Source organism: Notolabrus celidotus, chromosome 1 (genome assembly GCF_009762535.1).
Source record: "Notolabrus celidotus isolate fNotCel1 chromosome 1, fNotCel1.pri, whole genome shotgun sequence".
Lineage (NCBI taxonomy): Eukaryota > Metazoa > Chordata > Actinopteri > Labriformes > Labridae > Notolabrus > Notolabrus celidotus.
This window is the reverse complement of record NC_048272.1, coordinates 22,482,330-22,506,637: the sequence shown is the minus strand read 5'-3', so window position 1 is coordinate 22,506,637 and position 24,308 is coordinate 22,482,330. Positions and strand designations below refer to the sequence as shown.

The window sequence follows — 24,308 nt, the reverse complement described above, 5'->3', positions numbered from 1 at the left end:
TTTTCAGTGTATATACGAGACATACAGGAAAAACGAGATGCTGTTTCTCTCTTCCAGCTTTTAAATATCTAAAATTTAAATATAAAACACAATGAAATATAATAAAATACAGTATATAAAATCAGCCTATGTACACAGTGCAGGTAGTGCAGTGACAGTATAAAAATGGACAATATAAATAGATAACAGTGCAAATGATATTAAGGTGCAGACAGTATTCGAGATAAGTAAATGATTAAGTAAACGGTTAATGTGCAAAAAGCAGCTGAGGAATTTAATCTTTCTTTCTTTTTCCTCTCTTGTTTCACTCGTTTCTAATGTTCTGCTTTCCTGTAATTACCCTCCAGTGAAACCTCAAACATATTGTTTGTATTTCCCTCAAGACGTCCTTCTTCACAAGTCTTTTTTTAAATTCTCAGTAAGAAAACCATAAACCATAAAATATGTTTCAACAGCATCAACTTTAATCCTTTGTATCACTGCAGTCATGTTCAAAGACTAAAATTAAAAGTGTGTATGTGTTAACAGATAAAAACTACAGAGACGATGGCTCCCTTTGACCTTATCAATCAATCAATCTTTATTTATAAAGCTCCAAATCACAGCAAACATTCTCCTCAGACTCTTTCCAAACAGAGCAGGTCTAGACCGTACTCTATGTTCTATTAACAAAGACCCAACATCAAGACAGGATAATATCCAGTCCCATCTTACAGACAGGAGTCTGATCTCATCTTTATCCACCATGAGCAGAGCACTTTGCAGCATTTAGCAAGTTACAGTGGCAAGGACAAACTTCCTTTAACAGGCAGAAACCTCCAGCAGGACCAGACTCATGTTAGACACACATCTGCTGAGACCGTGTTGGAGAGAGGGATAGAGGGAGATGAAGAGATATCACAAAACATGTCGTGATAACTCTTCCTCAATTTTCTTCCTGCAGTTACTTCATGGAGAAGAAGAGCCGCAGAGGAAAGACACCGGTCAGTCGGTGGAGTAACAGCAGCAGCAGTTCTCCGGTTGGTGGATCGGGTGGTGACCTCTTCATTGTGGGTGCGGCCATGATCGCTGAGAAAATGCGTCTGGCTAAGCAGAGCGAGGGGAGCTGCGCTCAGGAGCTGAACCGCTTCATGACGGTGTACTTCGACTACTCGACAGAACACGACATCCCGACCGCGCTGAGTCTAGCTCCAAGGTAAACACACGATGTATGAAAACATCAACATGAATAAAAGAATAATTCAGGAGGCTTACAGTTGAAATAACTTCCTGTGTTCAGGTTCAAGTTGATGGACCAGCTGCCGCAGCTCTTCAGCCGCCTCCACTCCAGTCTGTCCAGTCTGTCCGATCGGGAGTCTCAGCCTCTCAACGTCTCCAGGAGGAACTACTTTAGGAGCAAGTCCGGCCGCTCGCTCTATGTCTCCATCTGCAACATGCACCAGCACATCAGCCAGAACCCAGACTGGTTCGAGAAGGAGCTGGCTCCTTCAGGGGACCCATCCTCCTCCTCCAAACCCGCTCCTCTCCCCGGGGACCAGGCTCCCACGCCTCCTCCGAAGCCTCACTGCTCGTCTTGCTCGTCTCAGCCCGAGCAGAGGTGTGACTCCGGCCTGGTGCTCAACGAGGTGCTGGTGAAGACGCTGCCACACGAGGGAGGGAAGGGAGCGTTGAGGAGGAACATGCTCCTGCTGGCTTCTGGTTCTAGTCCCAGCTTTGACCAAGGCTGCTACCCCAGCCCCAGCCCCAGTCCAAGTCCTGGTCCTTGTCCCAGTCCAGGTCTGCCACACTGCTCTCTGTCCATGCTGGGACCCGCTTCAAGGTAAAGAAGGTGTTCAGTAGTTTAGAGGCTGCAGAGTTTAAAACTCCTCCTGGTCTGACCTCTTCTGCCTTTCTACTCTTTCAGATCCACTTCAGGAATCTCTGGACTGTTACCTGAAGAGTCTTCCTCTTCCTCTTCTTCTCCCTCCATCCTCCAAGAGGAGGTGCGCCCCATCCTCATCCAGGCAGAAGAGGGCTGTCCGTCTCCTCCAGAAGTCCCGCCCCCTCGGGATTCAGGCATATATGATTCGTCCGTCCCCTCCTCGGAGCTGTCCATTCCCCTCATGGAGGGACTGTCACATGACCAGGCAGACTCCTCCTCCTTGGCAGAGAGTGAATCATCGTCCTCGGGGCTCGGTAAGGCATGCGTGTTGTGTTGTCATGATATTATTCAATTATCGTGTACGCTTCATGATTTATTGACGTTGTTCTTACTCGACTGTCTCTCAGGTGACGAGGAGCCGCCTGCCGTCACGTCGCTCCGCTGCAGCTCTGCCACGGTCTGCAAAGCTGAGCTGCACCATCACGACCACCTGGAGCGCGGTGACGGACTCTCACCTGTGGCCTCATCGTAGGATCCGTGACTGCATGATGATGTCATCAGAGAGACAGCTTGAACCTGAATTCTTTCTATGCAGTTATGTCAACGGAACACTAGTCCTTGATGAGTTCTGGAACATTTGTCCTGGATCACTAGAACATTGTTGTTACTTAATAACTTTGACCACTGAGTTCTAGAACACTTACTGCTTCAAACAATTGTAACCACTGCATTCTTCAACACCGCTTCAAAGTTACAGATTTAACCACTTCGTCAATACAACAACTCCAACTTCTAGAACACTACTCCCTGTGTTCTAGAACACTACATACTGTGTTCTAGCACACTTCTCTCCATGTGCTAGAACACTACTCCCTGGGTTTTAGAACACTACATACTGTGTTCTAGATCACTACTCCCTGAGTTCTAGAACACGACTCCCTGTGCTAGAACACTTCTCACTGTGTTTTAGTACACTACTCCCTGCTTTCTAGAACAACACCCTCTATGTTCTGGAACTCTTCACCCTGTGTTCTATAACATTACCCCCTGTGTCCTAGAACACTACCCCCTGTGTTCTTGAACACTACTCCCTGTGTTCTAGAACACTACCCCCTGTGTTCTAGAACACTACTCCCTGTGTTTTAGAACACTACCCCCTGTGTTCTAGAACACTACCTCCTGTGTTCTAGAACACTACTCCCTGCTTCCTAGAACACTTCTCTGTGCTCAAGAGTTCTAGAACAGTACTGTGTGGTAACCTCTGTGTCTGGAGCTCAGGTCTCTGGTAGCTTGGGTCCTCAGTCCATCTTGCTGGCCGCCCCACCTAGATGACTTTTGAAGGACCAGCCCTCGTTATGCTGACAGAGCACACTGGTTTGAAACCACAGACTGTGTCAGCTCCGTGTCTGTGTTGGTGAACGGATAAACAGCTGACTCTCGATTGAGTTGAGGTCTGACACAAAGACGTGAGGCAGGTTTTGATGCAGTAACCCAGGAGGAGACAACGCCACAGACATGTCAGGCTGTTCACCACAACAACATCCAAAGGGACCGAAGCAGCCTCTGAGATTATCTTACCAAAAGCTTCTGAACGTGTCGACACTTAAAGTTTATAAAGTGGGAACATCCAACTCTTGTTTTATTATCATCTCAATATTTACAACTGATACCGAGTAAAAACGTAAAGCTTTACTGTCTTTGAATAACTACCACTAATCACATCCTGTCTTTTGAAACATCCATGTTTAATAACAAACCTGATTTTAAATGTTTTCAACAGAGTGGTCTTCTAAAGGTTGTTCAAATATTAAAGCAGGCTGTAATCTGATGAACGCTCATAAACCACTAAAGGGACAAAGATAACAAACTGTCTGGGTACTAAAACCTGCTAATGTGATATGATACGGTTGAAGGTGTATGAAGTATTCGTTGGTTTGAATTATTTTGAATTTCTACTTCTGAGTTAAACAACTTTTAACTTACAATTAGGTACATTTAACTCATATTTTAAACACTGGCCATGCTAAGGTCATTGTAACAGATTTTAAAATAATGTGTTTAAACGGTACATTTAAAGTTCTGCTTTCTGAACACTGTCACAAGAAGCAGCAACGATGAGGGCATTATGAAAAGTGACACTTCATATTTAATATTGTTTACCATATTTCCAGAAGTTGCTTTGGATGCTCAATCCTGCAAGAACAAGATAGAAGAACATGAAGATCAATCAAATCAATAAATAAATATTATACAATTTTTCATGAGATGAGAAGACATGTCCATCCACCAAAAGTACTTAAGTAAAATACAGAACCCTTTCTTTTTGGAAATCATTTTTACCCGCTATAATTTGGCACATTTGGGTTTCTTTACAGTCATCCGTGTTGACCCAGAGTACTTATTTTATACCCCCACATGTGTAAGAGGACCATATTTCTGACTGTCTTGATGTTTCTCATGAGCTGAAATGTTACAGTTGTCTTGTCTGGATCTAGAGTTTTATAAAGGCACGTTGTTGGTTCCTGTACATGTTTTCTCTGCAGGTGTTTCTGAAGGGAACATTCAGCATTTCCTTGTAAATAGTATTGTTATTTTTATTTTCTCCTGGAAATGTCTGCTTTGCTTCATTTTTGTAAAGTTACTGTTGTTTATTATTGTTTCTACATTTTCTAGAAATGTACTGTTTTAAAGTACTCTGATGTAGGAAATAGTTATTCCATCTAATAAAATAAAAACTCTTCTTTTTATGTCCTGTTTTTTTTTACTAACTCTTCTTCTCTTCATCTTGACACTAACTCAGATCAGTAGTGTCACATTTTGAGTTAAAATAAACTCATGCATGTTCTTTAAGTAGTACCATAACACCAAAATACTAAATATAATACAGCTGTGCAGCCACATTCTCCAATGCAGTAACTTCTCTGTATATTTCTTCCCCTCTTGTCGTCGTCTCTTGTGGTTTGTAGCTGACTGATGAGTTTGTCTTTGATACAGTAAAGCACACTCACTGATTTCTCTGATTTAAAACCAGCAGACAGCTCTATAGAGACTGAGCACTGAAGCATCAACAGTTGAAACAACAGAAGCTCTAAAACCAACAGACAGCTGAACTCAAAGGCACACAGTCAGCCGGACCTGGTACCTTCAAAATAAAAGCACAATGCTGGACACAGATATGAAAACTTTTAAAGGTGACATATCATGCAAAATCGACTTTTTAATGGTTCTCCACTTGAAATATGTTTCCCTGGCATGTCTACAAACCCCCCGAGAATGAAAAAAATCCATTCTGCCCCTGTTCTGATTTCTCCACCTTTCTGTAAATGTGTTCTGAAACGAGCCGTTTCAGTTCTCCATGTTTTTCATACGTCATAACGCCATTCGGTCTGTCACGGAGTCAGAGCTCGGAGCTTGTTCAGCCCATAGACTGTATAAAATACAACTCAACTCCTCCTTTTTTCATTACCTGCACACGTGTGCTAACAAGGAGCTTAGGAGGGAGGCATGCTAGTTGTAGGCTGTCTTAATAAACACAAAGGTCGGTTTTACTCCCCACGACTGCAGATTTGAAGATCTAGTGGATGATTTTTATTTTTCATGGAAAAGTGCTAGCGCTAGTTAGCATATCCACATAGCTACATGTAAGTAGCTGTGTACCAAGAAACTGCAGGCCTACACTAGAAATACTGAAAGGTTGGTATCTGTCAACAGGGAAATAAATGTTCTTTTCTCAAGATTAAGAGATAATAAGAGATTGAGATCTCTACAAAAAAACAACCTGAACTTACTCCTGACCTGAATAAATAGTGTGTGTCGAGGCATGTCTTCTAAAGGCTTCCATAACAACAAATTGTGACAAAGCTGGCTTTCCATACATTTCACCTCGAATGTGAAACAGCTCTTACTTTGAAGGTCCCACCGGAAACAGTCACCATCCTCGTGTTTCAGCTTCACATTCAGTGTGAAGAAGGCTTTTCTTTAGAATCACAGCCACTCACACTGTGTGGTTCACTCGGGTCTTTGGATTGAGGTTTCTCTTTGACTTTTTAAGAAGAAGGAAAGTTTGTCGTTGTTTTCATGCTCCGGCAGAGCATCAGCGAAGAGAAGCAGCCTGGGGTCAGTGTTTACAACTTTTAAAATCAGCTGATTGTGGATTTGATCTGGAGCGTTGGGAGGAGCTGCAGCCAGATGCAGACAGGTGATGGATGTCAGAGGGGATCAAGGTGAGCACATGCACAGAGATTGTTTGATTTCTTGATGTTTTTGATCAAGAAAAATACGAAAAATAAGAGCAAAAGGGCGTTTACTGAGAGTGAGAGAGAATACGAATGTGAGGACGACAGACAGGGAGTTAACCTTTTCACCGCCGGTCTGTCTCTCTGCCTGCCTGTCTGTCTGTTACATCATAAACACTGTGAGGAAATCTGTGAGTGATCAGAGGTTAAGAGACCCTGAAAATGACTGTTTGTAACACAGAGAGAGAGAGAGAGAGAGAGAGAGAGAGAGAGAGAGAGAGAGAGCGAGCGAGAGGGGGGGGGGGGGGGGCAGAAAAAAAAGAAAGAAAAGATGTTTTTATTGCTGCCTGTGAGTCACAAGTTTGCATGAGAGTGACTTATAGTCTGCAAACACACACACACACACACACACACGCACACACACCACAGTAAACAGTTTGCAATCATAGCAGTTTGGCGTGAAAAGCGTTTATTTGTTGTTTTTCTGAAAGCCATGATAAGTGGAGGAAACGTCTTTACTTCAGCTTCAGTAAAAGTGGAAAAGAGTAGAGAAGTAAAAATAACAATCATTTTTTTCATGGCTCCAAATCATAACCGAAGTCATCTCAGGTCACTTTATGAAAATAAAAGCGTAGAGGTGGTGACAGAAAAATGCTCTTATCGTCACAAAGACTCATTATTGAGAACATCTCTTTCCACAGTCTTCTTTTCTTCTTATATAGACTTACAGACAAAGTTCATCCACCTGACTGCTGTTTATTCATACAAAGACAGCCAGGTGTGCTTTACCTTATAACGCACGTGTTGCCACTCACTAATACACACTTAATTCAGTTTATCAGATCAGTATTATACTTTTTATCCACTATAATAACAACTTTAATTATATAGCACCTTTAAAAACAAATGTTTACAAAGTGCTTGACAAACAAAGCATGGTGGGATTCAGAAGGATTACAGAATACACCTTTAACAGAAAGAGAGGAGTGAAGAAACCATAAAAATGCAAAAACAAAATACACTGCAAAAGATTTAAAAGAATAAACGCAAATTAAACAGAATAAAGTGGTGAGGCATGAGACCAATAAATCATTATTAAAGAGGTTTTTCTAAAATAAAAAAATAAATGAAAATGAATAAACAAAAATACTTAAATGAATAAATGAAAAGAAATGAATGAAAATACATAAATTAATACATTAAAATAAATAAAATAAAATTCATAAGTAAATAAATGGAAATAAATGAAGAAAAATACACAAGTAAATAAAAGCATTAAAGGACAATAAAAAGGTTACAATAAATCTAAGAAATGCTTCACTTCAAGAGTGTGACATGTATGCATGCACAGCAACAAGGCAAATATGCATTCATTTTAAAAACAATGTTTATGTCACAGTAAATAATGTAATGTATGGCGGATATATAATGCAAAATGTAACATGCACCAAAAATATATATCTCAACTAATTTTGTTTTTTAGCACGGTTCATACATTCAATGTGAAATACTTTGAAAATAGAAATAAAATGAAATAAAATAAATTTAAATTAAATTAAATTAAATTAAATTAAATTAAATCAATCATCAAATACATAACATAAAATAAATACCAGAGAAATAAAAAGATAGAATACAAATAAAATAGATAAAATGTATGCTAAAACAATGGTCATTGTAATTAAGTAGTCCAGGGCTAAAATTAAATTACTCCAAGTTAAAAGCTAGATTGAAAAGGTATGCACAGATAGAAGCATATATTGCACTGCTAGAAATGTGACCAGATTAAATAAGCAGCAATATTTACAGCAGCTTCAGTGGTGTACACTTTACTCAACCATACGATATTCACTTTACTGTCATGAATAACAAAGAAGAAGTACTTAAACAACAACTATTATTCAGCCTTCCCAAAAATCACAGGTTGACCTCGCGTGAACTGATTTATCTGGTTCTGCTTACAGGTGCTGCATCTGTTGAGATTATCTAATCTGGTTTTACTCACCTGTGAAAGATGAATTTATCTGATGTTATGACTAATCGTTTGAATCTACATACAGCATATAAAGTAACACAAAAATGCAGTTTATTCTTCCTTTCTGTCTCTTCTTTCCTCCAGTCTGGTCCCATTTAGTCAATCAATACTTCAGTACTGATTTTACACAAAAATAATGAAAATAGAATAAATTAACACAGAAACTCAACACAGGAAATTAAACTCACCAAAATAAAATAAATTAATGCAATAATTAAAATAAATTAAAATAAAACCAATAAAATAAACTAAGATGCTACACAAAAAGTAAATACAGCCAAGTAAAACAAACAAAAAAAGAATGCTGAGAGGTGATCTGCAAAAATCATCATGATAAGATCTAATTGAAAGTAAATAAAAAATGAAATAATCCATGATACATTAGAAAAAATTAGAAAAATAAAAAAATGAAATTAGCTAAATACATTTTATAAATGTCTAAAATAATTTAGAATAAGACAGTTTCTACTTAAAAAAGTGACTAAAATTTCAACTAGATAATAAATAAATAAAGTAAGATGGAATAAGACCACATGCAGAGGCTCGTTGTTTACTTTGTGTACCTGTTGTTTGCTCCTGAGCGGGTCATGTTGGTTCATTAGAAGTTGTTTGAGGAATTAAAAGACCTTCTGCTGGGAAAGCCTAGACTGCAAAACCTGCACTAAACAAGCAGATGCATGACTAAGCTTAGAGCTAAAAGAGGGTTAACATCCCCACCAGAGTCTGTGTGGAGTCTGCGGGCAGCGAGGGAGGACAGTCAAACCGACGTCAGGGCTCAGGCTGTAATGAGTCCATGTTTCTTCAGTTTCTTGTGTTTAGAGGTTTATTTTCAAGGTTTCTTTGGTTTGAGACTTTCCACATGTAAATAAATGCCTTCTTATTGTACCTTGAACAAAGCCTCTTACATCATAATCAAACCTCTTACTCAGAAGAATGATGCTGAACAGAGTCATATGAAAGTAGAAGCCATGCCTCGGTGATGTTTTTGTGGCTGAGACAGGAGGGAATAAAAGAGGCTGCATAGACCTTCTGTTTCTATGTTGTTTTAGATGAGATGAAATTTTGTTTCATGATTTTCTTCTCAATAAAACAAATAGATATGATTTTTTTTGGTAACACAAGTCTTCATTTGACTATCACTGTGCTAGTACCTTTTCAAATAAAAACAGGAAGTAGTTATTAGCGTATTCTCAATGATAATTACGAGTTTCGTCTTTTAGAAGTCATACAAAATTTTTTCTAACTCAGACACTTGAGGACAGATATACGGTAGCTGCATCCAATCATTGTGTTTCAAATTTCTTCCAATCATTTTGCAGCCATTTGCTTAACACCAGTTATTACCAATCGGCAACCTCCGGAGCAGGAAGTTTTAAAAACTGCAATTCCTTGAGTGTCCACTGGAGGCTGGCTGCAGAAACCTGAAACCACATACACACCCATTCAAAGAAGACGATCTTTACAGCAGAAATAAACATGTTTACAGCCTGGTACAACAAAACAGTTTAACAAGGAGGCTCAAAACCCGCCACTTTACCTCGACAAAAGTTAGGTTGAGTTCAACATTTCCAACATGGTTCCCGCCAACGATCGGCTTCAAAACTGCGCTTCAGAAACAGATGGGTGACGTCACTAGGTCCATTATTTATACAGTCTATGGTGACTTCACCGAGACTACATTCATGTGTCATACAGTCCACAGTTATAACCAGCCTTTCTTACTCACCACTCGGCTCTCAACAACAAAAGTAATGCTAAGAACAGCCTGATCACATCACATCAAATAAGTTCCGGCACATTTTCCCTCTGCCTGTTGACACTGGCAAACACATGAGCTTTCATCTCAGGCTGGTGTTGAGAGTCTGCCTCGTGTGGGAGTCTGGCTCACCTTGTCAGGATTCTAATTTGCATAATCACCAATTCTCTATAGATAACCGCACCGCACTCATTAAGCATGGCAAGCCTGCACCTTAACCACCTGATTTTAAACAAAACACATAAATATGTGAGGACAAATATCACTTTGCAAACCATTTTATGAGCTTCAGTTGTGCAATGAATGCTCAGAAACTCAAATCCAAACAGATTTATGATGTAAATACGATTCTGAATGAAAAGAAACTAAACTTCCTGCACTTCAAACAGAACCGGGATCAGTGTGTCGTTCACGTGAGCACAAGCAGGTGTAATAACAGACGAGGAAGCTGGTACAGTCGGGGTGGATGTTTGCAGGAATTTTGTTCTGCTGACGTTTGTTCTCAAACTAATCATCGTGTTTGTATCTGCAGTATGCTGCCCTGCTGGTTCAGGGTGTGTGTGTGTGTGTGTGTGTGTGTGCGTGCGTGCGTGCGTGCGTGCGTGCGTGCGTGCGTGCGTGCGTGCGTGCGATTAATATGGTGACTTGTTCAAATGTCAGCTGCACAGTGAAGCATGCAAGAAGAACTTCTCTGTGGAAGGTTATTTTGGGATCAAATATGACAACCAGACTATCAAATATGACGGAATGATAGAGACATATTAAGAAGAAAAAACACAAGATTTAAAGGAAAATTATGGAAAACTGATGAAGTTTGCAAACATAAATATTCGGAGAGCAGTAATATTCGTCTCCCGGCCGCGGCCATTTGCTGCATGTCTTCCCCCGCTCTCTACTCCCCACGTTTCCTGACTCTCTTCAACTGTCCTGTCATAAAGACAAAAAGAAGCCCAAAAAATGTAACTTAAACAAAACCCTGCCGTTCCTCGAGTGTCCACTTGAGGCTGGTTCTTAAAGTAGCAGAAACCACATACACACCAATTCAAAAAAGGGCGATGTTTGCAGCAGAAATAAACATGTTTACAGCCTGGTTCAAAAAACAGCTTGGGTCTACATAGCTAATTTCTCTATAAGCACACACTGTACGGGGGGTGAATTTTTTTCTACCATGACAGTTCAGAAGATATTTAGATTATGAGTTTTGCCCAAATAAGGACATGACTGACTTGACTGACAGGCGGGAACACATAGCTGCTGGTCTATGAGGAACAAACCCCGACCTCTTTACGTCACACTAGGTTCGGTTGAGTTCAGCATTACCAATATGGCTCCTGCCAACGATTGGCTTCAAAACAGTGCTCAGGAACAGATGGGTGACGTCACGGATACTACGTCCATTATTTATACAGTCTATGGCAAGGAGGCTCAAAGCCCGCCTCTTTACCTCACACTAGCTCGACAGAAGTTAGGTAAATATGGAGTAAGATTTAGAATGAATACTGAGATGAGATGAGGTTAAGGGTCTGACCCGGGATCAGCTCCTCTCTGAGGCAGAGCATGTCAGCGTTTCCTCTCCTGTTTCCTGTACGATGTCCTCCCTTCATGTTTGTCTTTTTCCACAGCAGGAAATGTTCTCATCCCACCTGAATGAAGATAACACCGACTCACGCTCACACGCTCTGAGTCACTTTATTTACATCAGTTCAGAAAATCTGAGAAGATTTTAGAAGATTTCTCCGAATGTTTGACCTTTGACCCTGAAGATCATAAAACAAACTTCACCCTGGGTTTGGTTACCCGTCTCATTACGGAGCTTTAAATCTCTTGTAAGTGATTCTATAAAAAACAGGTTAAATAGCCTCGACTCAGATTTTATGAAACACTGTCAGTTTTTGAAAATAAAGCCCGGTCCTCTTTGTGAACACTGAGTCGGGTTTGAGTCTGAAACAGCTCAGAGAGAGGAACAGATTTAAAACAGATGAGGGTGAAAGAGTCAACAAGAGGGAAAAGACAAAGAGAGAGGAGCCTGTAGCCAAATACACCTCTGAACTGAATTAACTGAGCTGGAGTGTGTGTGTGTGTGTGTGTGTGTGTGTGTGTGTGTGTGTGTGTGTGTGTGTGTGTGTGTGTGTGTGTGTGTGTGTGTGTGAGTGTGAGTGTGTGTGTGTGTGTGTGTGTGTGTGTGTGTGTGTGTGTGTCTCTGTGTGTGTCTGTGAGCGTGGGTGGATGGGTGGGTGAGTGTGTGTCCAGGGTGGGATCCTTTTTGCAGTTGGAAAAAGCCCTGCAACTCCCAGGAACGAATGACTCACACACACACTTTAACACACTTGACGTAATCACGTTTAATGTACTCTAGCTTAAAGACATACACACACACACACACACACACACACACACACACACACACACACACACACACACACACACACACACACACACACACACACACACACACACACAAATAACAGGCTATAACACTCTGATCACATCAAGTTTGCAGAACAAGTTTATGCTAGGATTTGGGAACATATATTAGCATGTGATTTGCCTGAAACTAGCTGACAAAGCAGGATCACTGTTCTCTGTAGAGGTTTTAAAGGTTGTGTGTGTGTGTGTGTGTGTGTGTGTGTGTGTGTGTGTGTGTGTGTGTGTGTGTGTGTTTCCTTCAAGGTCACCGAGGTCAGGAAAAAGAGCATGTCTGGGTTTTTCACTTTCTATCCATAAATCCTTCACTTCATCATCCTATCTTTTCAAACTCGCTGGTTTCCCTCCATTTTTACGTGAAGTGTTCTGTCAGACCTGGCCCTCCAGATGATTATGATCCATTTGATCTTAATGGCATGGAATTGGAATCATAGTTATCCAAACATTAAATCTAAAAACTTTTAAAATGTTTCCCAAAAATATAAAAGAAAAAAATGACAGATCAGGAGATTTGTAACAATTCTGAATGTATTTCTTTAATTTGATGCTTTAATATCCAAACAACATTTAATGTAAAGCAAAGCTATGACAACTTGTTCACTGTTAGTTGTTATGATTCGTGATTCTGCATCATATTTACATGTTATAACAAAAGTCTTGAAGGGATCGCACGCCCAAATTGTTCCTCACCGTCCTGTTGTTGTTACCTGCTCGGGCGGAGCGACCTGTTCGCTTTTTTATTAGAACAAAGAGTTCATTGGCATGATGTAATTTACAGCTCCACTCAATGTGCTGCTACCTAATGAGCAGGACTCAGTAAAAATACCTGCAGAGGGAGGGAAGAGCTGTGGACTTTCATCAAAGCTAACACCTTAGATGACACTAATATATGTGGACAACACGCCTGCAGCCATTATTGTTCTTTAAATCACATGTGAGCTGAATCTTCACACGTGGAGAAGCATGTTTTATGAAATTCTGCACAGTCATATAGTACCTCCACATTAAACTCTGACTGTTCAAATTGTAAGAAGATGAATGTCAAGTGTGAAACATGCAGAAGAAGAGCAGCATTTGTAGATCTAATGATATAAACACGACGATATACCTGTAAATCTATATTATTCATTCTTAGAGATGTAATCTGTGTTCAACACGGCCACCAAATATCTAATAAAGCTTCAAATTAAATATAAGAATTGAGTAGAAATCCTTTATTGTCATAAGATGATTAACAACAAAAACATTCAAACAGCTACAGCAACATATGGTCACTCATTCAAGTTAAACAAAGCTATAACACAGCAAAATATGTGTACTGTAGGGTAGATACGGAAGATTCAGCTATGAAAATGTATTAAAGATAATAATGAGAATTATAATAATAATTGATACCACTTATATCTTGCTTTTCTAGGTTCTCAAAGACGCTTTACAATAAGTGCAAAAATAAAATGAATTAAATTATTATTTTTTTAAATTATATAACAATTATAATTATTTTATTTGTAGAGCACTTTTCAAAAACCAAGTTACGAAGTGCTTCACATGAGCAGCAAAATAAAACAGGCAGTTCATAAAGAAAAACACAAGCCAAGATAAAGAAATAAAACTTATTTTAAAAGACATAAAATTCCCCTAAAAGACCTCTAAAGGAACACAATCATTTCAAAACATATTTTTGAAGGCGGTTAAAATAGAATAAAATAAACAAAATAGAATAAAATTCAGATAAAATCAGGATAGGCTCTACGATAAGAGAAGAGATTTAAAAGAGCTCACTGACTCAGCAGACCTGATCTCCTAAAACAGGTGGGGAGGGGGTAGAGGTCATATGTTGTAGGCTTTTTTAAACAGGTAGGTTTTGAGTTGGTCGGTATTGAGAAACAAAATATTTTTACATAGCTAAAGGTAAAAATGTTGCACGACATTGAAATGCACAGTAAAAAAATGTATATTTCACATTGGATAATGTTCGCTGCACAGTCAAATTAATACTGCACTGTTGATAATGTAAGTTGCTCTGTAAAAAAACATATAGCACTATATAAAATGCACATTGCAATTTAGAAAAGTATATTATACAATAGAAAAGTATATACAAAGTGGAAATAAGTTATATTTGTTTGATGGATGTGTATATTGCTCAATCAAAATGCGTACTGAACAGAAGAAAAACAAAAACTGCATGGTAAAAATTTATTTTTCACATTAGATAGTGTACATTGCACAAGAATTTTTCACCATAGAAAAACGTATTTATTGCATATTAAATATTATCCTCCCCAGTTAGAAATATAAGCTGCATAAACAAGAGAAAAACATATTGCACTAGACTGAAGGACACTACTCTTATAAAGTACCTAACATTGATGTTACTCCTCAGTTTAAAAGCATGAGTTTAAAAATTTAAAGACAACTTTGTTATAATCATTGTTGTATGATGCTCAAACTTAATACACAGAAAAGCTGACATTATCAGTGTTCAGTTTATTTCTGCTACCAGTTTGAAACGCGTCTCTCTCACTCTCAGTCTCAAACACACTCAGGGACATACCAGGGTGTGTGTGTGTGATGTAATGTGTTCAGGGTTAAATGAGGCTCACACTTTATTTGAGTCTTTCTCTTTTTACTGCATTGATTTACAGATACGTGACCTTTCTGTGATAACACGAGAAACCCTGATGTTTAGATGCACTGACCAGCAGATACCAGCAGGGGGAGCTGTGGTGAAGACTTAATCACACTGGAGTATCCAGGACTTTGAAGGGATTAGACTTACTTCCTTTAGACATAAACAGCTGCTGATTCGTACAATGAACGAGACATGAGCTGATGTTTTTTTTTTTTTTTAAATATACTAAATATACTATTCTAATGCTCAGGTTCAGGTTATATGATGCTTCATCAGCCTGAGTTAATCAATCAATCAGACATTATTTGTAAAGTAATTTTCTTATAATGATATTGGAACACAGTGGTGTACATAGAAATAATAGCAGGAATAATAAATAGAATAAACTAAAAATAATAAAAGAAGAAGAACCAAAAGATATTAAAATAATGAGAAGTAATTTGTAAAAATTATAAGATGATCTAATTTATAACTAAATAAATAATTAATTAAATAATCCACAATACATTACAAAATAGATACAAATTTAATAATTAACTGAATAAATTATATATATATATATATATATATATATATATATATATATATATATATATATATATATATATATATACACAGTGGGGCAAAAAAGTCAGCCACTGATTTTGCAAGTTCTCCTAATTAGAAAGATGAGAGAGGTCTGTAATTTTCATCAGAGGTACACTTCAACTATGAGAGATAAAATGAGAAAAAAAATCCAGGAAATCACATTGTAGGATTTTTAAAGAATTTATTTGTAAATTATGGTGGAAAATAAGTATTTGGTCAGATTTCTGGCTCTCACAGACCTGTAACTTCTTCTTTAAGAAGCTCTTCTGTCCTCCACTCGTTACCTGTATTAATGGCACCTGTTTGAACTCGTTATCTGTATAAAAGACACCTGTCCACAGCCTCAAACCGTCAGACTCCAAACTCAACCATGGCCAAGACCAAAGAGCTGTCAAAGGACACCAGGAAGAAATGTGGACCTGCACCAGGCTGGGAAGAGTGAATCTACACTAGGCAAGCATGTTGGTGTGAATAAATCAACTGTGGGAGCAATTGTAAGAAAATGGAAGACATACAAGACCATTGATAATCTCCCTCGATCTGGGGCCCCACGCAAGATCTCATCCCGTGGGGTCAAAATGATCATGAGAACGCTGAGCAAAAATCCCAGAACTACACGGAGGGACCTGATGAATGACCTGCAGAGAGCTGGGACCAAAGTAACAATGGCTACCATCAGTAACACATTACGCCGAGAGGGACTCCAATCCTGCGTGTCCCCCTGCTTAAGCCAGTACATGTCCAGGCCCGTCTGAAGTTTGCCAGAGAGCATATGGATGATCCAGAAGAGGATTGGGAGAATATCATGTGGTCAGATGAAACCAAAATAGAACTTTTTGGTAAAAACTCAACTCGTCGTGTTTGGAGGAAGAAGAATGCTGAGTTGCATCCCAAGAACCCCATTCCTACTATAAAGCATGGGGGTGGAAACCTCATGCTTTGGGGCTGTTTTTCTGCAAAGGGGACAGGACGACTGATCTGTGTGAAGGAAAGAATGAACGGGGCCATGTATCGTGAGATTTTAAGCCAAAACCTCCTTCCATCAGTGAGAGCATTGAAGATGGAACGTGGCTGAGTCTTCCAGCATGACAATGATCCCAAACACACCGCTCGGGCAATGAAGGAGTGGCTCCGTAAAAAGCATTTCAAGGTCCTGGAGTGGCCTAGCCAGTCTCCAGACCTCAACCCCATAGAGTTGAAAGTCCGTGTTGCCCAGCGACAGCCCCAAAACATCACTGCTGTAGAGGAGATCTGCATGGAGGAATGGGCCAAAATACCAGCTATAGTGTGTGCAAACCTGGTGAAGACTTACAGGAAACATTTGACCTCTGTCATTGCCAACAAAGGTTATGTTACGAAGTATTGAGTTGAAGTTTTGTTATTGACCAAATACTTATTTTCCACCATAATTTACAAATAAATTCTTTAAAAATCCTACAATGTGATTTCCTGTTTTTTTTTTCTCATTTTGTCTTTCATAGTTGAAGTGTACCTCTGATGAAATTTCAGACCTCTCTCATCTTTCTAAGTAGGATAACTTGCAAAATCAGTGGCTGACTAAATACTTTTCTGCCCCACTGTGTGTGTGTATATATATATATATATATATATTATATATATATATATATATTAAATATATATATATATAATAATTCAAAATAAGACTTACATTTTTATTTAAATTAAAAATTGACTAAAATTATAATAAAGTTACACAACTTTAAAAGCAATAACTAAAAAGTTTATTTTCAGTGTTTTATTGAGTGGCCAAAAATGATATAGTTTGAGCTGTACATGGGGATAACTTTAGTTTGTTTTTCTCTTTTTTTCAAGAGACAACTTCCAGAATGCATCTCAACTGATTCTCTCAGTTCTTTGGAAGACAGAAACAACGCTCAACGAATTCACACAAGCGTAAAGAGTGTAACGCGGACACGAATGAAACTTCTAAAAAATTGACCCAAACATCTGGAGGACTCACACAAGCTGCCTGCGAAAGTGGTTGAGTAGGGGTAATAAAGAGACGACACAGATATTTAATTTCTCCTTCTCTCCTTCCCTTCCTTCCTCTTCTCTCCCTTCATCCTCCCTTCAGGCCGAGGTTTCGGAAGAAAACGTCCTCCTTCCCTCTTCCCTCTCCTGACGGCTGGTCCCTCAGAGGGGTAAGACTGATATCACTTTGATTTAAACACACACACACACACACACACACACACACACACACACACACACACACACACACACACACACACACAGATAGATATATATATATATATAATATATATATATATATATAATATATATATACACACTACCAGTCAAAAGTGGACACACTTTCTCATTCAATGGTTTTAATTTATTTAAATTATTTTCAACATTGTAGATTAATACTGAAGACATCCGAAATATGAAATAATCTGGTTTTGCCATAATCTGGATTACAACAGTAGTCAAATAGGGTTATCCATTGTGTACTTACCCTACCTCTGAACAACACAACTGATGTTCTCAAACACATTAAGAAGGCAAGTTATTCTACAAATGAACCCTTGACAAGGGTCATGTTAATTAGAAACCATTCCGGGAGACCACTTCATGAAGCAGACTGAGAGAATCCCAAGAGTGTGCAAAGCTGTCAAGAAGAAAAAATGGGGCTACTTTAAAGAATCTAAAATATAAAACATATTCTGGTTTGTTGAACACTTTTTTGTTCATGAAATAATTCCATATATGTTCTTTCATAGTTTTGATGTCTTTGGTATTAATCTACAGTGTTTCCAAATAGTTCAAATAAATACAAACCCTTGAATGAGAAGGTGTTTCCAAACTTTTGAGTAAATTTGAACTTTTGAGTATATATATATATTAGAACTGAACTTTATTCCATTTTTGAAATATTCTCTGTCAACTTTTCATAGTGTTCTGATCAAGTGGCAACCTCCAGTGTTAAAATTTGAAGCCCATGCAGAAGTGCTAAAAACTGCAGTTCCTCAAGTGTCCACTAGAGGCTGGCTGCAGAAAAACCAGAAACCACATACACACCCATTCAAAGAAGGCGATCTTTACAGCAGAAATAAACATGTTTACAGCCTGGTTCAAAAAACAGTTTAGGTCTGAATAGCTCATTTCTCTATTGGCACACACTGTACGGGGGTGAATTATTATAACTTGTTATTTTTAAAGATATTAAACTTACAAGTTTTGCCCAAATAAGGGCATGGCTGACTTGATTGACAGGCGGGAACACTAACTGTTAGCTAGGAGGCTAAAGGCCCGCCTCTTTACCTCACACTAGCTCGACAGAAGTTAGGTTGAGTTCAGCATTTCCAATATGATGATCAGCTTCAAAACAGGGCTTCAGGAACAGATGGGTGACGTCACGGATACTACGTCCATTAGCTACATGCTAACGCCTTCTGAGTTCTGGTCTTGAGAATGATTCTCCTAGCTCACCAGTTTAAGCTACACCTCATATAAGAAACTGTAGTCTTTGATGCAGAAGTCTTGGGTTCAACACCCGGCCTTGCACGTCTCTGCTCCCTTCATTTCCTGCTCCTCTTCAGCTGTTTGTCAGTCAAGGCCTGAACGTCTACAGCGCTCTTCAGTGCATTTTATCATCTTTTTAAGAAACAGGACTTCTACTTGTTGCATCTGTGTGTTATTTTTTAGCGTAAGTATAAGCTGTAGATCCTCCAATCCAGCTCCTACAGATGCTGGAGACATTATCAGACTGTTATTATCACCTGACTGATGATTTACGACACAGGTCGTTAAAATCTAAGCGAGAGTGTGTTTCCTCATCAGCTTATGGAAATAGATTCTATAAAGCAGAGTTTACGGTGTTTGTGTCTTCAGCGCTGGTGTCTCTGTGTCTCCTGTAGCTCCTAATTATAGACGACCCGCTTCCCCCCAACCTCCGTCACTTCCTGTTTGTCCAATGGGAACTCAGTGGACACACACACACACACACACACACACACACACACACACACACACACACACACACACACACACACACACACACACACACACACACACACAAAAACACACTCATTGTGAAGGGTTCCTCTTCCTGAGAGTCTGCAGATCCACTCAGAGAGGAGGTGAAGCTGAGGAGGTTCAGACGCTGACTGAGGAGGAAGAGAGCAGCGGTGATGTGAGGGTAGAACAAAAGAAGGTAGAGAAGAGGGGGACGCAGGAGGAGAAGAAGAAGAAGGGACAAACTGGAGGAGGACGAGACAAAGAGGAGGACGAAGAAGGAAGAGTGTGGAGGCTACAGAGATGTGACTGTAAAGGAGGTTACTCAGAGGAGGAGAGAAGAACAAGAGGAGAGAGGAGAGAACTGTGGAGTAAAAAGAGAAGAAGAAGAAGTAGAGGTTCAGAGTTCAGTGTCTCTTTGCTGTGTTTGAGGAGCAGATCTGAGCTGATGATGGGCTGCTGTATATTTGTTTACTATCGGGTGAGTCTATGCGTCAGCACAGGATGGTGCCGCTAACTATTGCAACAGTAGCTTTCACGATAAGCACATCTTAAAGTCTGAATTCATCGCAAAAGAAAGAAGAAAAAAAAGAATGTAAACAAGGAACTCTTTCTTACAGAAGTGTGTCTTCTGTTTTTAACAAAATACTAGAACCTCAAATCCTAACAGCAGCTCTTAAGGTTGCAAATATGCCCTGACTGTTTCATTAATCTAGTGGTGTTCTGGTTTGGCTTCAGGACTCTGGGAGATACTCGTGTCTTTAAGTAACATTGATGGTTTTGCTTTTAGTTTGTCGATCTTGCACCGGCACAACAAATGTTCTCCTCAGGCTCTTTCCAAACAGAGCAGGTCTAGACTCTATGTTCAGTCTGATCTCATCTTAATCCACCATGAGCAGAGCACTTTGCAGCATTTAGCAAGTTACAGCGGCAAGGACAAACTTCCTTTAACAGGCAGAAGCCTCCAGCAGGACCAGACTCATGTTAGACACACATCTGCTGAGACTGAGTTGGAGAGAGGGATAGAGGGAGATGAAGAGAGAGAGAGAGATAATAATAGTGGTGAGACAGATAGTGTAGTTGTAGCAGCTGGAGTCTGGAACGTCCACAGCAGCAGAGATCCAGAGGAACATACGAGACGAGGGAGCTCGGGGACTCTATGGTCTGTAACTTTAATGTGACAGGGAGAGTTAAAGCAAGTGACAGGCAGAGAGAGGAGACAGAAAGGGGAAGGAAGGATCCCAGTGTGTCAGTCTAAGCCTATAGCAGCATAACTAAGAGCTGGTCCAAGCCTGATACAGCTCTAACTATAAGCTTTATCAAAAAGGAAAGTTTAAAGCCTACTCTTAAAAGTAGAGAGGGTATCTGCCTCCTGGACCCTGACTGGTAGATGATTCCAAATGAGAGGGCCCTGATAACTGAAGGCTCTACCTCCCATACTACTTTTAGAAGATAGATAGAAGAGTGATAAGAAGTGTTTGCGAAGAGTTTAAGTCAGTGATAGGCGGAGCAAGGAGAGAGGGGGAAAGACAGGATCCCAGTGTGTCAGTCTAAGCCTATAGCAGCATAACTAAGAGCTGCTCCAAGCCTGATCCAGCTCTAACTATAAGCTTTATCAAAAAGCTGCAGGCTGTCTACACTCACTTAGCATGTATACCTTTGCCCTGCACGTGGAGGTCAGTGTGTGCATGCTCACACCTTCAGGTGAAGCTCAAGCTATTGGTGACCTTTAGATTAATTGGTGCTCATGTAGTGTTGGAGTCCGGAAGGACATATTGAAACCACAAAGAAACTGAACTGCGGCTGATATGCTCACATAAACATGTATTAATCACACTTCATGCTGTCATTGCATATGTTTCTCATAATATGCACAATGAGAACTCAAACCCTGCAGAGATGAATCGTAACACGTGTTTCCTGCTTGTATTTTATCACACTCAGGTGTCGATTTTGCAAAACAATGTGCAGTTAAGTGTTTTCAAAGGGTCCAATATGACCTCCGCTCATATTCATGCTCCATGTTTGGCCTCATTTTAACATCTTTTAAAAGCTCTGTGCACTGAAACACGACAGTTAACCTTCAGAAGACAAAGGACTAGTTTATTTTGTCATAAATGTCATGTTTCTTTGATGTTTTGTAAAGGGAAGTTGGTCAAAATGTGTTTACGTGTTGTTCATAATCCACCTCGATGCTTTAAACTTTTCATAAATGTTAAAAAGTGAAAGCTAAAAATGTGACAGAGTTCACCTGTAGCTCTGACGGCATGAACGTCAACGACTCGTCCACACAAAGCCTCCTGAAGATGGAAAAGGTCACTGTGTTGTTTAGATAACAGACCATATATGGTCAGGACAACTTAACTCCGCCCCCTTCTCCTCTTTGGTTTCCATAGTGACAGTGAGTTAAAGGTAAAGTCTACCAGGTCATTTAACATCCAGCCGAGAACAAAGTCTGAGCACAAGAGTGAACAAACAGCCAACTTCCTGCTATTGTTACACACTGAGCATGCTCCCTACATCCTCCCTCGTCTCCTCCCCTCGTCTCCAAATCCTCCCTCGTCTCCTTCATCTTCCCTCCTACTTCTACTTCTCCTCCTCCTCCACATCCTTATCTTCCCTCTTCTCCTACATCCTACTCCTCCTCCACATCCTTCTTCTCCTTCGAGTCTCCTCCCTCCTATTCCTCCACGTCCTTATCTTTCACAGTCTCCCCTCTCTTCCTCCTCGTCACCTTCCGCTTTCTCCTCCTCTCCTCTCTTCCTCCTTGTTCTCCTTCAAGTGTTCATCCTCCTTCTCTTTCAAGTATTCCTCTGTCTCCTCTACACTCACCTCCTCCTCTTCCTTGTCTCCTCTTCCTCCTTCTCTCCTCTCCTTTAGTGACCTCCCCTTACCTATTTAAAGCTCCTTTGTTCTGTTGTTTCCTTACTCACTTTCACCTTCTCTCCTTCTGGTCCATATCTCTCCTTGTCCTCCTCGTCCTCCTCCTCCTCCTCCTCCTCCTCTTCCTCTCTCCCATGTTTCCCTCTCCTGTCTCCACTCCCCTTCTCTCCCTTCTTTATCTCCTTTCTTTCCTTCCTCCTTCTCTTCCTCCCTCCTTATCCTCGTCCACACGCAGCTGCTTGCCCTCGCTGACCCGACTCATCAGGTGTGATTACTTCCTGTTTTTGTCGACATGGCAACAGACGGGAGGTGTTTGGGTTCAACAACAGACGCGTCACCTTTCATCTTTCTAACAGCGAGTTCAATTGAAACTTTGTGTTTGATTGAGAGTGGAATGAAAGGTGTTAAAGACAGGAACATGATCTCACCTGCTGATCTCTCTGTGTGTGTTTGTGTGTTACAGAAGAAGAGGAAGCAGGCCAGCAGAGATGCAGACTCCCTCAGCCTCTGCAGTCTGGACATCAATGTGAGTTCATCTCCTCTCATCTAACTACTCCTCTGCTCTCTCTATCGTTCCTGTGAGCTACTCTGATATGTTCCCCAAACTTACAGCAGCAAGAAGTTCAAAACTCAGAATCACTGTCTGATGTCTAGACCGTACTCTGTTCTATTATTAACAATGACCCAACATCAAGACAGGATAAGATCCAGTCCCATCTTACAGACAGGACTCAGTCTGATCTCATCTTAATCCACCATGAGCAGAGCACTTTGCAGCATTTAGCAAGTTACAGTGGCAAGGACAAACTTCCTTTAACAGACAGAAACCTCCAGCAGGACCAGACTTATGTTAGACACACATCTGCCTCAGATGTAATTTTCTGTTTCTTTTAATAACCCCTGCTTGTAATGAGGTACAGCTGCCTAGGTGGTTGTAAGGCGTCTGAAAACTGTTTGCTTTTTGCCATAATAACATGATAATATTCAAAATAACATAAGGAAAGGATACGAGCCAGTTATCGGCACTGTGAGGTTGAGAACTCGAGACTTCTGCAGCACCAGAGAGTGCAAATAATGAGGTTAAGGGAAAACTTTAAAGGTATAAGTAGGCTATCTAGATTACATTCATATATATATCATATCTAACTAACATATTTACAACAACTTTACACGGTCTTTAAATGGTTCTCTCTCTCCTTATCTCTGCAGAGAGGAGGGGAACTATTCGAATAATCAACGAGTACTTTGCTTGAAATGCCGATCTCTATTTTACAGCAGAGTGAAAGTCTCTATTGAGGAAGTTGTAAAACCAGGTACATTAAAAACAGCGATATCCTTAAGATTCTGCTTCAAAGTCTTTCGTTTTATCCGGCGTCATTCAATTTTTTAAAATCTTAAATGAAAGACTTTGCAGCAGAATCTTTAGGATGTTGCTGTTTTTAGCGTACCTGGTTTTACAACTTCCTCCCAGATGATTAGTCTTCAGTGACAAATGTTGTGTTTGTGAATTGTACTTTGGTTCTCTGTGTGTCTGTAACTGTTTTTATTTTGCTGCTGACTGTCTTTTTGATCTCAATGGGACCAACCTGGTTAAATAAAATAAATAGATAAATAAAAAGTCACAAGTTAACCCAAAAATTAATACTCAAGTGAAGTACAGTTGAAATAATGTTTAAATAAAGTCTTCAAGTAGATTTACTTCCTTACTGCACACCACTGTGTGTTTACGCAGCCAAAATCTAACCTCGTGTTCAGCTTCAGTGTTCCTCATTAAAGCTTGGATTAATGTGTGCTTTCTGAAGGGATAAAAAACAAGTCAACACATTTGTTTTCTCAAAAAGCAATAAAAAAGATTTGCTGCTTTCCTTTTAGCTGACTTTGCTGGAGCTTTGTGATGCTCATTAGTGCAATAC

At 39.8% G+C, this 24,308-nt stretch overlaps 2 protein-coding genes across 3 annotated transcripts in view; both read left to right on the top strand.

Moving 5' to 3' along the window:
* il17rd (interleukin 17 receptor D) overlaps window positions 1-3,800 on the top strand; it is a 35,895-nt gene extending 32,095 nt beyond the window's left edge. For both annotated transcript variants that reach the window (XM_034683485.1, XM_034683493.1), the window contains 4 exons: window positions 944-1,195; window positions 1,280-1,819; window positions 1,904-2,175; window positions 2,269-3,800. In XM_034683485.1, the coding sequence (XP_034539376.1) occupies window positions 944-1,195; window positions 1,280-1,819; window positions 1,904-2,175; window positions 2,269-2,393 (1,189 nt within the window). In that variant the 3' untranslated portion in view covers window positions 2,394-3,800. The remainder of the gene's footprint in view (window positions 1-943; window positions 1,196-1,279; window positions 1,820-1,903; window positions 2,176-2,268) is intronic.
* Window positions 3,801-5,814: 2,014 nt separating this feature from the next.
* arhgef3 (Rho guanine nucleotide exchange factor (GEF) 3) overlaps window positions 5,815-24,308 on the top strand; it is a 37,410-nt gene continuing 18,916 nt past the window's right edge. The window contains 3 exon segments of the mRNA XM_034705566.1: window positions 5,815-6,084; window positions 17,630-17,696; window positions 22,859-22,921. Coding sequence (XP_034561457.1) covers window positions 6,050-6,084; window positions 17,630-17,696; window positions 22,859-22,921 — 165 coding nt within the window. The 5' untranslated portion in view covers window positions 5,815-6,049.